The sequence below is a fragment of the Typopeltis vanoorti genome, chromosome 23 (genome assembly GCF_054136105.1).
Source record: "Typopeltis vanoorti isolate ZY-2024b chromosome 23, IOZ_Tvanoo_1.0, whole genome shotgun sequence".
NCBI classification, from domain to species: domain Eukaryota; kingdom Metazoa; phylum Arthropoda; class Arachnida; order Uropygi; family Thelyphonidae; genus Typopeltis; species Typopeltis vanoorti.
The window spans coordinates 40,012,946-40,025,578 of record NC_143571.1 but is presented as its reverse complement, the minus strand read 5'-3'; the positions used below and the strand labels follow the sequence as shown (position 1 = coordinate 40,025,578).

Genomic DNA, 12,633 nt, shown 5'->3' with positions numbered 1-12,633 from the left:
CATCAGCATTTCCTCCTAATAGCAGTGATGCGATCTTTTTATGCTTTAAAACCTGGCACTGAGGATTCTTTTGCGTTCTTGAAGGTATCCATTTTCAAAGAAAAAGAAAAAAAAAGCCCGTCTCATCGACGTTAAAAATCTGCGATGCCAAGTAATTTCCTTCTTTATTTCTTCTAATATTTTGAATAAGATTTCGCAGCCTCACTATCGGCACTTGCAGCTTCACCTTGTACTTTAATGTTATGCCAACCAGTTCGCTTTTTGTAGCGGTCAAACCACCCACTGCTTGCAGCAAAAGTCTCGTTGTAGTCATTCCCATTTTGATCTTTCAGCATTTTAAAAATGCTAATGCTTTGGTACAAATCGTTGCACAGGTAATAAGCATGTTTAATCGTTGAGTTTGGTCGCTTATCCAAGCAGTTAACAGTTTTTCCATGTAAGGAATTATACCGCCTGTTTCTTTATTATGCAACCATGTAGACTGCACAGATTGCACATTTTTTACTTCTTTGAAACATTTTTCTTTATCCTTTAAAATGGTGCAAACTGTAGAAGCAGCAAGAGAATATTCCTCAGAAAGAACTTTAACAGTGCTACCCGCTTGATTGCTGGTAATAATTTCGTATTTTTTCTCTAACGTAATTGCTTTTCTTAATTTCTTTTGCTCATTTTTTGGTTTTGCACAGTTGCTTCTTTTTAACATTGTTGGAAAAATGAAAGGTTATATTTAAAAAGAATAAATAAAATAAATAAATCAGTTAACGCCTTTTATTCCCTTATAGGGAGTAGGCGAGGCCTTTATACCCTATCTAGCTTTTGGAGACTGAATGGGCAGTTCAATCTCTACCGGTAGCCAATCAGAGATAGCTGACAAGCAAGTGCTACCATCTCTTGGTACCTAACCCTAACAGGACATGTTACTGTCTGAAAATAGGTGGGTACTACAGTCGATTTTCTTAAGTTTACGGGACGAAAAACCCGCTTGCCTGTGCCAGAACTTGCATGTTCCCTAACTCGGGAACCGGTCAAAGAAAGGCTTAGAAAAAGTTCCTCCAGTCGGCAACTAGACTTGAACTTAAGTCTAACATCGAGCGACCATGCGCAGAGGACGCAAGTTCCACTTCCACTGAGCTACATAGGCCTTAGTTAAAAAGAAAACAAAATAAAAAAATCAGGTGTAATTGAAGAAAACTACGAATAGCACACTCGCGTCGCCAAGGCTCGTGACTGACTGAGGCTTCTTCAAACTGATCATTACGTAATTACATACTGCGCAATTCTCCGTACATGCCCCTAATCGTCTTCGTCGCGCACAATTTGAAATAAAAATTCCGATCCAAAAAATTCGTAAAGTGAGAACTACCTCTCTATATATTTCTAGATCCGTTAAAAGGGTTCGATGCTCCTCCCCTCCTCATTTTGGAAGAAAAGGAAAGATCTATTTTGCCTATTTTTTTACTATTGTCCTGGAATTCGTGCAGATCATGGAGCTTGAAAGTTCTACAGACGATATAGGTAAAAGATTTCAATTTACTTTTGGAGGAGATATGAACAAAAACTACTATGTCTGAATAAAATGGTTAAAAGACCTGAACATCAAGTACATTGTTTACAATATAGCAAAAGGAATTCCTTAGGAATCCTATCCACTGCAAGACTTTCATTAAATAACCAGGTCAAGGGCATAGCTAACTGTGGTGCACATTCCTTAAGAATATGTGGTGATATGTCATCCATTCCTACAGATTTATTCACATTAACCCAACCAACATCTGATACACCTCTGTTTCTTTCACTTCCAATTCTCCTAATACTTGCCTCTCTTCTATATACTGCACCGGATCATTTACACTAGTATGATATATGCTGATAAAGTGCTCGTTCAATAATTCCACTATATCCTTTGCAGCTGTTAGTCTTCTGCCATGACTATCCACCAATGTTAATCTGCCTTAATTATTCTTCCTTTTGCATGCCATGTAGCGGAAAAATTTCCTTCAGTTAACCTTGGCCTGACCAGCCAATCTCCTCTCATACTGCACCTTTTCTTTCTTTACCATGCTTGTCATCTTTCTAGCCTGCACTTTATACTCTTCATGGATCTGATCACCACCAACTTTCTTGTACCTCCTCAATAACATTTTCTTTTCCAGCACAGCTTGCTCTTGATTTCACTGTTGATCCATTTCACTCCTACTCTATTTACTCTATAACCCTTGGTATGCAGTTATACATTGCTTTTGTCAGATAATGCCTCGTGAGTTTCCTTGCATTGTCAACATCTTTTCTACTCAGCTCATCTACTAATGTACTGATGCTAAGTGGTTGCAGAGCTTCCTATGATCGCCTGCTTTATACTTCCAAATGTATCCATTTTTGACAGTGACTTTTTCTCATTTCATTACTTCCCAAACAAGTACCTCATCAATCTCACCAACTGGTGGTAGTGTCAACACTTCATTAACAAATCCAAAACATTAAAGCCTCTAGTTGCTTCAATCACGTGCTGGTTAAGATACTTATCTCTCAGAAATTCCACAAACTTGCTCTCCTTATTCCCATACTATCTCCTCCTTCCAGTCTCTATATTCTTATAATTAGTCTCCCATCAGGATCACCTTCTTTTTACATGCCTAACCAATTTGCCTAAACATTCCACAATCAGTATTCTCTGCATTCTTCCCTGGCCTATAACAGCATCCTATCAGATATACAACCTGTTTATTTCAACTTTTCACCACATATATTCAAAATCTGTGCATACATTATCAACTTCCACACTTTGCAAACACAATTCCTCTGCAATCATTAACAGTACTTCCTCTTTTCTTTTCACATCTCTATCCTTCCTGAAAAGTATATATCCTTCTCAGACAACCAAGTTTCACTTATTCCAATTATTTTTGAGCATACCGTCTCAATCAGTGCCACAAACTCAGCTCTCTTCTTTCGAATACTCCTTACATTTGTGTATAAACATAACAATTCTTGTGTGTTTGAGGCCATCCTACCAGCACCAACATCCTCTATTCTAGTTGCTATACTCACTCTCTCTCTCTTTGATTTGACCACTCCCGTTTCCCTGATCCTGATTGTGATTTCCATTCCTACCTGTCTCATCCTCACCTTTATGCATTCCATTATCCTGTGCTGCTGCAACCACATCTTTGACCTCATATCTATCTTCCTACTGCCGTACAATCTGTTGATTTGTGCTATCCTGTTTCAAAAGTAGACTCTGATCATTTGCTACATTAACTTCTTGACTGTGTGTCTTCTCAGAAAACAATAGCCTCTCTAAATGCCGAACACCAAACCCATTCAAATGTAATCCATCAGATTTATACCATTCCAACTTCCCTTCAAATTCACTCCAAAGATTTACAAATTGAACCCTCTTTGCATCACACAATTCAGCCATCTTACTATTCATTATCTCAGCTCTCCTTCTCAATTCACTATCCAGATTTTTCATTTCATTTCTCATTTTCACTAACTCCTGCTGAAGCTCTTCTACCACAGTCCTAACATTTGCTCCCATTTCTAATCGCTCTAATCTATCCAGACACTTTTCACATATGTTAAAATATATGAAAAGTGTTGCTTTCCTTCTTCTTGTTTATCCAAACAGTTCACAAATCTTTCACATTTTTCAGTGCATATATATAGCATATATTCGGCACTATATTAAAGTACCATGTGATAGCAATGTCACATGTAGCTACTACAAATGAGAAAATATGGTGATATAAGCCCATTTGACCATAGGCAGATAGTTGAGGCCTAGAGAGCAGGTGCCAGTATTTCTGAAACAGCCACACTTGTTGGTTACTTCCAGGGCCATACTTACACTTTTTCCTGAAGAGGGAACAGTCCGAAGTGCTAGAGTGATCCAGAGCCCCTCCCTTATTATTTGGGTCCTAATTTTTCAGGCCCTCAGCTAGAGCCTCATGTGTCCGTGCATAAGTATGGCCCTGGTTGTTCCTATTCTACTGTATCAAGGGTGTACCAGGACTGGATTAACCATGAGCAGACATCCAGCAGAAATGCTCACATTGGTTAGCCATTCATGGTTGATCCTAGAGGTGAGCACCAGCTGTCATGACTGGTATCTCATCAATAACATGCAACAGACACATAGCTTATCCACCAGTACAACAGCAGGGTAGTTCGATCCATTTCCAAATGCACCATATGCTGTACTTTGCCTAGTTCCACAGCTGGAGACCAAAAGGTGCACACATGATGATAATGGCCAAGCATCACAAACAACGCTTTGCATGGGCCAAGGAACACCACCGATGGACCCTCGAACAGATGGAAGAAGGTAGTCTGGAGTGATGAGTCCCATTTCCTGCTGCACGATGCTGATGGCTGGGTTTGCATTTGGCATAAACAGCATGAAGCCCAATCTCCTAGTTGCACAGTTGGGGTTTAACAGGATGTAGAAACACTAGAGAGAGAGAGAGTCCAAAGACAAATGACCAAAGTGATGTCAGGACTCAGGAGTGTTGGTTATGCAGAGCAGTTGAGGGAATGTGGATAACAGAGTTTGGTAGATAGGAGGAAAAGAGGAAATATGATAGAGCCCTTCAAGTTAGTTAAGGGGTTCTACCAGATGAATACAAAAGGAATTATAAAAAGACTGGATTAAGATGGGAAAAATGAGAGGCCATCTTTTATAAAGATGTGGTGTGAGGAGCATATTTTTTTATGTAGAGAGTTGTTGGTGAGTAGAATGCATTGTGAATGAAGGGAGTGTAAATAACTTCAAAGTTCATTATGATAGACATGAGACATGTTGCTAGTTGAGTGGGCCTTCCATGATGAGTCTATTGACTCCATGGAGGTTACTAAAATAACAGTTGAAAAAAATAACAATATTTATTTGCTGACTGTTTTCAACCATTCCTTTGTTTCACAGCAAATCTTATTTGCACAAAAAGGACATAGCAGTTTCAGCTGAGGCGAATACTGGATTCCAAATTTCAAGTGATCTTTTACAATATCAGATAAACCCTAAAAAAAAAAAAAAAAATTAGTTCTAGTAATTATGATAGAAGAGTAAGACAGAATTTAATTATAATAAATACAATGAAGTAAGAAAACATGCAGTAGGAAATGAAGAATGAAGTAAGAAACCATGACTGTACTCCAGCAAGACTGATAATTCTAAAGGAGATAACATTTCATTTCCTATGTTAGATTTAAGAGTAAACCACCTCTCTATCATATCAACAACAGGTAAAAAAATTTCATTTAAACCTCGGCCTGATTTAGCTTGGATTCTCTACTCTCCAAATATCTATTATCACTGCAAATTGTTATTACATACAGTAGATCCTTGCTTTAAGACCATTCACTTTATAATCCACCCTGTTTTTATGACCAGTATAAATTTTCTATTATGATTATATGAAATAGTGGACCATGGAAGTGATGTAATAGCAATGATTATCCTTTAAGTGAAGTTTTTTTTTTTTTTTTTTTTTGAGAAAAGACAATAATACTTACTGTTAAAAAATTAAGTTTCACAATTTAATTACATAGTAAAAAAAAGAATTCTGATCCTGTCTCTCTCACAAACACACACTTTCTCATTATATGCTTCAATTAAACCAATATCTCATGATCAGAAGTCTCCTTTCTCACGCTTATCTCAAAACAAGATCTTTTACTGGTGAATCTTAAATCTATTTACTGTTCACAAGAATAGTAAATGTCTTTAGAATGTGAGCTTGAAAATATAAAATCCTGACTACAGATAACAAGACATCTCCGTCGTCGTCTGGTAGCATCCTCTAGCAAGAGGGTTGCAGCAGATGAGCAGCTCTTCTCCATTTCTCTCTGTCTGTCGCTTCCATCATTCTTAAACCAGTCCATTCCACGATGCCATTAAACCACTCTCTAGTTGGTCTTCCACGTCTTCTCTTCCCCTCAACTTTCCCTTGTAATATAGTTCTTGTCAGGTGTCCCAAAGAACCTCTCAGAAGATGTCCTGCAAATCTAGTCTTTCTTTGCATAATATTCTTTAACAGTGTTCTTTCCATCCCAACTCGTCTTAAAACTTCTTGATTTGATATTCTTTCTGTATAGCTAATCTTTTCCATCTTTCTATAACACCACATTTCCAATGCATTAATTCTTTCCATATCTCTCTTTCTTAGTGTCCACGACTCACTTCCATAACTTGCAAAACTCCAAACTGTTGCTTTAACTATTCCAATTCTAATGCCTATTTTAGTGTTCTTGTTTATTAAAATTTTCTTCATTTCCATAAATGCCGATTTAGCTTTACCTATTCTATATCTAATGTCCAACTCTGAAGTTCCTTTCTCTGAGATCCAGCTACCTAAATATTGAAATCTTTCCACTTCTTCTAAAATCTTTCCTCTACATCTTATTTTTACATTATTTCCTATTTTTCTACCCATTATCATTATCTTGGTCTTTTTTGTGTATTTAATTCTTAGTCCATACTCTTTACAAGAGTTTTCAATTCTTTGAATAATTTGTTGTAACCCATTTTCACTTTCTGCCATCACTACTACATCATCCGCATATCTTAAGTTATTAATGATTCTTCCGTTTATTTTTATTCCTTCTTCTGCATCCTCAAGTGCCTCTCTAAACATTTGTTCACTATAAAAGTTAAACAATAATGGTGATAACTTGCATCCTTGCCTGGCTCCTCTCTCTCCACCGGGAATTCTCCTGTTTCCTCTCCATTTACACATACTGACGCTATTTGTGAACAATATAATCTTTTTAAAATTTCCAAGTCATAACAGTCAATATCAGTATTTTCTAGAATATCAAAAAGCCGTTCATGTTTCACTGTATCAAATGCCTTTTCAAAATCTAGAAATCCCAAAAACAACTTTCCACCATGGTTTAGTGTTTTCTCCCCAATAATTCTTAGACAAGTTATAGCCTCTCTAGTTCCTCTGCTGGTTCTGAATCCAAACTATTTCTCATTCATTTCTTTTTCTATTTTATTCCTAATTCTCTCTAAAATTATTTGCACCAGAATTTTTGCTGTGTGAGTTATAAGACTTATCGTTCTAAAATTGTTACAGTCTAAAACTCCTGACTTTTTTGGAATGGGGATAAAAATTGATCTTCTAAACTCCTCTGGTAATTCTTGTCCTTCATAAATTCCGTTAATAATTTGCCATAACACTTCCATACCTTTTTCACCTATATTCCTTAAAAGTTCTATCTGTATACCATCTATTCCAGGGGATTTTCCTTCTTTCATCTTTTGAATTGCTAGATTCAATTCCTCCCTCATGATGCACAGTCTCTGCCCACTATGTTCTTTCCTTTGATTTTTTCCTCTTTCCCTGTCTTCGTAAAGTTTACTTACATATTCTTCCCACCTCTGTAATATCTTCTCTTTTTCTATCAGAATTTCACCTCTGTCATTCTTGATTGCTCCAGTCCTTAGCATCTTTCTCCTTCCTGTCATCATATTAATGTTTTTATAAACACCTTTTATGTCCTTTCTTTCTGCCTTTGCTGTTGTATCTTTACTTATTTCATCTAACTACTCTTCCTTTTTCCTTCTTATCTCTCTCTCTCTTTGTATCTCCCTACTCAAGTCTTTATACTGCTTTTTTTCTCCTCTGTTTTACTATTAACTAACATTCTTCTTTGTGTTATTTTCCTCAAAATATTTTCTGTCATCCATGGTTTCTTTCTTTTCTCTCTTTCCTCCTCTTTTTTAGCTAAATGTAATTCTGTAGCAGTAATTATGCTTTCCTTCAGAATCTTCCATTTTTCACTTGTATCATCATTTTCTTATATTTCTCTCGTTCATTTCTTCCTCTACTTTCTTTGAGAATTCATTCGCCGTACTTGGTATCTTCAGCCGCTCCATGTTCCATGATTTGTTCCATTTCCCTGTAGTTACCTTTTTTAGATTAATCCTTATCTTAGTTGACAACAATATGTGATCTGTACCACAGTCTGCTCCTGATATGTTGTCACATCTTTTATAATGTTTCTATATCTTTTGTTTATCAAAATATAATCTATCTGATTTCTTCTACTATTTATATCCTCCCCTGGGGCTTTCCATGTGTACAATCTTCTTGGATGTTTCTTAAACCAAGTGTTCATAATTGCTAAATCATGCTTTCTACAGAAATCCAACAACATATCTCCTCTTTCATTTCTCACTCCCAATCCAAATATCCCAACAATATCTTCCTCCCTTCCTCTTCCAATTTTTGCATTCATATCGCCTTGTATTATAATTATATCTTTTGTTTCTTTACATTTCAAGCCCTGTTCTATATCGCCATAAGACATCTCCACATAAGATTAAATGGAGAACAAAATTGAGTATCTTTTACCTTTTTCACCATCTTATTTTCATATACAGCTTATATATATATCATGAATGTCTGTCAAATGAGGTGTGATCAAAAAAGTACAGTGAATGTTAGAATTCAAGGAAGTTTATTAACTTAAATACAAACATACATTAATCTCCTTCACTTACTGCTCACCTATTCCAATGCTCCATTTTTGAAACACTTCTTGAAGTCATTTTTATTTAATTCATTTAGGCATGTTGTGGCCACTTCAATTTCTTGTACTGATGCAAAACACTTTCCTTTCATCATCAATTTCAACTCTGGAAAGAGCCAGAAGTCACAAGGTGCTAAATCAGGTGAATATGGTGGATGCAGGCACATGGTAATTTTTTTTTTGTCCAATAAGAGATGTGTGGCATGGAGCATTGTGTAATGCAACCTGTAACTATTCTACCCACTGTTCTTTTTTGACATACATCATTCTGCAAACATTCCAGTACTCCTTTATATTCAATCGACTGCAGTGACTCAGAAATCGGTGTGACTTCATTGGTCAAATTAAGTTGGATGTTTTCCATTGGGAGTTCTGAATATTGGTCTCAGGATCATAACCATACACTTCATGATTCATCTCCTGTTATGATGTTTTGGAAAAAAGTTTGGATCTTAATTTGTTGTTCATGATCACCACTTTACATTTTTGCAACAATGATTCAAAACACATACACAAAAGCTGTATTTACAATTAAGCAAGCAAACTGATCAACTTGAACCTCATTACAACTGATAGACAGATGAGATCATATGATTCATCTCTCTCCCTCTGATAGATTGAGCACTGCAGCCACATTTACTATACTTTTTGATCACCCCTCATACATATTTTAGTCAACAGGAGTAATATATAAAAAATAAGGGGATAAACATCCTTTGTTGTTTTATAGCCAGTAAGTGAAACTAAAGATCGATAACTACGATCTATAAGTTTCATGCCAAAAAACTATCAGCAAAGGCAATTCGAAATAAAGGTGGAGCAAGCTCCCTCACTATTCTTGATATTTTCTCATAATGTAAAACACAGCTCCTAGGAGATGTAATACTGTCATTACATTATGAGGAGAGGTCACTACCCAGACCGGTTTCAACCTTTTTTGAGGTCTCATCAGTGAGTAGGTAGACCTGGAAGATATCAAAGCTTAGTGAAAAGAACTTACATACCTTCACTATATGAATGCCATAAAGGTGTAATTATATTTTAGTTAAGATAATTACAGAATACAGTTAATATATATTACTCCTAGTTATCTTAACTAGGAGTAATATATATTAACTGTATTCTGATTAATATTTAAACATATGTACCAAAAGCTACTAACAAGATGTAGCCTATAATTTCCAGTTGAATACTCTTGAATTTTTGTCAAGAGATAATTTGAGTTTTCTCCTTGCTTACATAGACAACTAATTCTTTTTACATAATTTGACTGCTGTGCACATATTTACAGATCAGGACATCGCAGTTTCTTGGCAAAAGTGGTGGATGTAGAGCAGTGGCGGCCCATGAAGTTTTAAGTGGGGGGTGCTGCCTATACAAAATAATTTAAAAAAATTCTTTTGTATAGGCAGCACCCTTCCTTAAAACTTCACAGGCAGCCACTGATGTAGAGACAAGTAACCAAGATAGCAACAGATCTGTGGAAATGTTCATAAGAACGGACTATAAGTGTGTGGGTTACAAAAGTCCAGTTGATAGGCATAAAAGATTAAATATGATAGAAACATAAGTTACTAAAGGGGGAATTTTATAGCTGACAGAGAAGAAATTTTTCAATACACGATAAGAAACCAGAGTTTGGGGGGGGGGGTGTTACCCCTGAAGTATGTAAGAGTATGGTTGGTAAGGGTGTGAAGACTTAATTTTTATTGCCTGGTGAGTGCAACAGACTGCAAGTGCTTTGTTATAATATGATAAGTAATGATCTCATGTTAGTTAACTCACTCATGTTAGTGTAACAATACACTAACATGAGTGAATTGTTAGTGTAAGGCTCTAGAGATGAGTTTTCAGATTTGATCAAAATGCCAATTTAATAATAAAGTTGATCTTAAAAAAAAAAAAAAGCTAGAAAGAAAAAACTAAGCTATTTTCAGTGTGTGTGTGTATATATATATATATAAATATATATATATGTTCACATTATTTACTGACTGTATTCCGAGAATTAGAAAAAACAAATTAATTTAATTTGTTCTTCATAAAAAAACATAAAAAATGCAAACATAAAAAACACCATAAAGAAACATTGTACCACTACAATAACAGACTATGAACTGGAATTAAGTTTGAACTGAAGCTACAGTCTGGGCTAAAGTTCTATTGTTAGGCATATGTGAGCGTGTGACTTCACGAGTGCACCAGTATCTGATAGCAGAGATATGTGATTCTGCCAAACTATAACTAAAGTTACTGTTTATGTGAGAAGAGTCTAGGATAATTTCTTTGGATTCAACTATGTGGCGTTCTACTTCATCATGGCATACATGAATGTTTGATGTTGGATTCCAGTCTATTTCGTGTTGACAGCCTTCATTATTTGTGTTCACTGAAAACAGGACATGGCTTGAGAGGGTGCTTGCTCTGGTTCTACTATAAGCGATCTCTCTCTCTCTCTCTGATGTTCTTCGAGACTCAGGAGATGGACTTGTCAGTTTGGCCATAATATGGCTTCCCACACTCACACATGATTTTATAAACACCTGGAAACTGAAGATGGTTGTGAGCCTGTTTCGGTTGGCTTAGAATTGATCTGAGTTTGGGAAGAGTGGAAAAGCACATTTTTATAAAAAAATTTTTCAAAATTCTTCTTAGTTTCTAGGAGAGCGGCCAGATGTACAGTAAGGAGATATAACCCTTGAGATTGTCCTGTGTCTCCGTGTTGTTTTAAGGCCAGTGGTATAGTTGTTTATTGATAGTTTTTGAAGAGTAGCCATTATTTGCAAAGGTTCTTTTGAGATGTTGTAGTTCATTTTTTAGCTCCTCATCTGACAATACAGACCTGGCACGATGAACCAGAGTGGAGATGATATCTAACTTTTGTGCTGGATAGTGGTGTGAGGACACATGCAGGTATCTATCTGTGTGTGTTGATTTTCTGAAGATTGAGATTTTTAAGGAGTCAGACATCTTAGTAGGTTTGATGTCTAAAAACGGCAGAGATCCATTTTCTTCAATTTCGATGGTAAACTTGATGTCTGGGTGGAAGTTGTTTAAGTGATTTAAAAAATGTGAAGATTATCTATACCGCATTCCCAAATAAGGAATTGTCATCCACATAATGGAGCCAGATTTTAGGTTTAAGTGTAGCAGTAAAGATGGCCTTTTTTTTTTCGAAATCCCCGAAAAAAATGTTGGCTAGTATTGGAGACAGGGGGCTGCCCATTGCCAATCTCTTATTTTGTTTATAAATTTTTTTCTTCAAACTTAAAGTAGTCTGAATTAATACAATGTGACAGCAGAGCAAACATCTTTTTTGAGATCTTGTTACTTAAAATATTGAGAACCTCTTGAGTTGGAACATTTGTGAAGAGTGCCACTATATCAAAGCTCGCCATAATATCTGAATTCTTGAGCTTTATATTTTTAATTTTGAAGACGAAGTCTGTTGAATTTTTAATGTAAGAAGGAGATTTTCCTGCTAAACCTTTTAAGGAGGATGCAAGATATTTTGATAACTTATATGTAGGTGAGTCAATACTATCAACAATTGGCCTTAGTGGGCAATTTTCTTTATGTACATTTGGAAGGCTGCATAATCTGGGGATGAGTGGATGTAGAGAATGAAGAGAAAGGCATATGTTTCTTGGAAGTTCCATGGTCTTTTTTTAGAAGGTTATTGGTTCTATTATGTACCTCTCTCTCTCTCATTGGGTCTCTCTCTCTAGCTCCGAGTATGTATTTGACTCTAATAAAGCTAAGATTTTGTTACGGTAATCTGTTTTATTTAGGACGACAGTTGCATTACCCTTGTCAGCTTGGAGGATGATAACATCGTTGTTCTTTGTAAATTTTTTAATGGTTAGTCTATCACCAGGAAAAATGTTGTCAACTGGGGATTTTGCATTGTTGATTGCAAATATCGCTTCCATGCGAAGTAAATTCGCCCCTGCGGTAGGAAGTAACTTTCTCTATCTTAGTGAGAAACAATTCTCTAGGGATTGTTTTAGGCAAAAGGACAAAATTGAGACCTTTTGAAAGAATTCTCGTAAATAAATTTCCTAATTAGCTTACATTTATTAATGTTCTGACATC

At 36.0% G+C, this 12,633-nt stretch overlaps 2 protein-coding genes across 4 annotated transcripts in view; both read right to left on the bottom strand.

Moving 5' to 3' along the window:
• Window positions 1–328: 328 nt before the first annotated feature.
• On the bottom strand, window positions 329–703 carry LOC150093793 (putative CENPB DNA-binding domain-containing protein 1). Its single transcript, XM_090412518.1, has one exon. It carries the CDS (start codon window positions 701–703, stop codon window positions 329–331), a length of 375 nt encoding a protein of 124 aa, XP_090268644.1.
• A 4,162-nt stretch (window positions 704–4,865) lies between these two features.
• FeCH (ferrochelatase, mitochondrial) overlaps window positions 4,866–12,633 on the bottom strand; it is a 227,938-nt gene continuing 220,170 nt past the window's right edge. For all 3 annotated transcript variants that reach the window (XM_090412719.1, XM_090412718.1, XM_090412717.1), the window contains one exon: window positions 4,866–5,019. In XM_090412719.1, coding sequence (XP_090268845.1) covers window positions 4,885–5,019 — 135 coding nt within the window. In that variant the 3' untranslated portion in view covers window positions 4,866–4,884. The remainder of the gene's footprint in view (window positions 5,020–12,633) is intronic.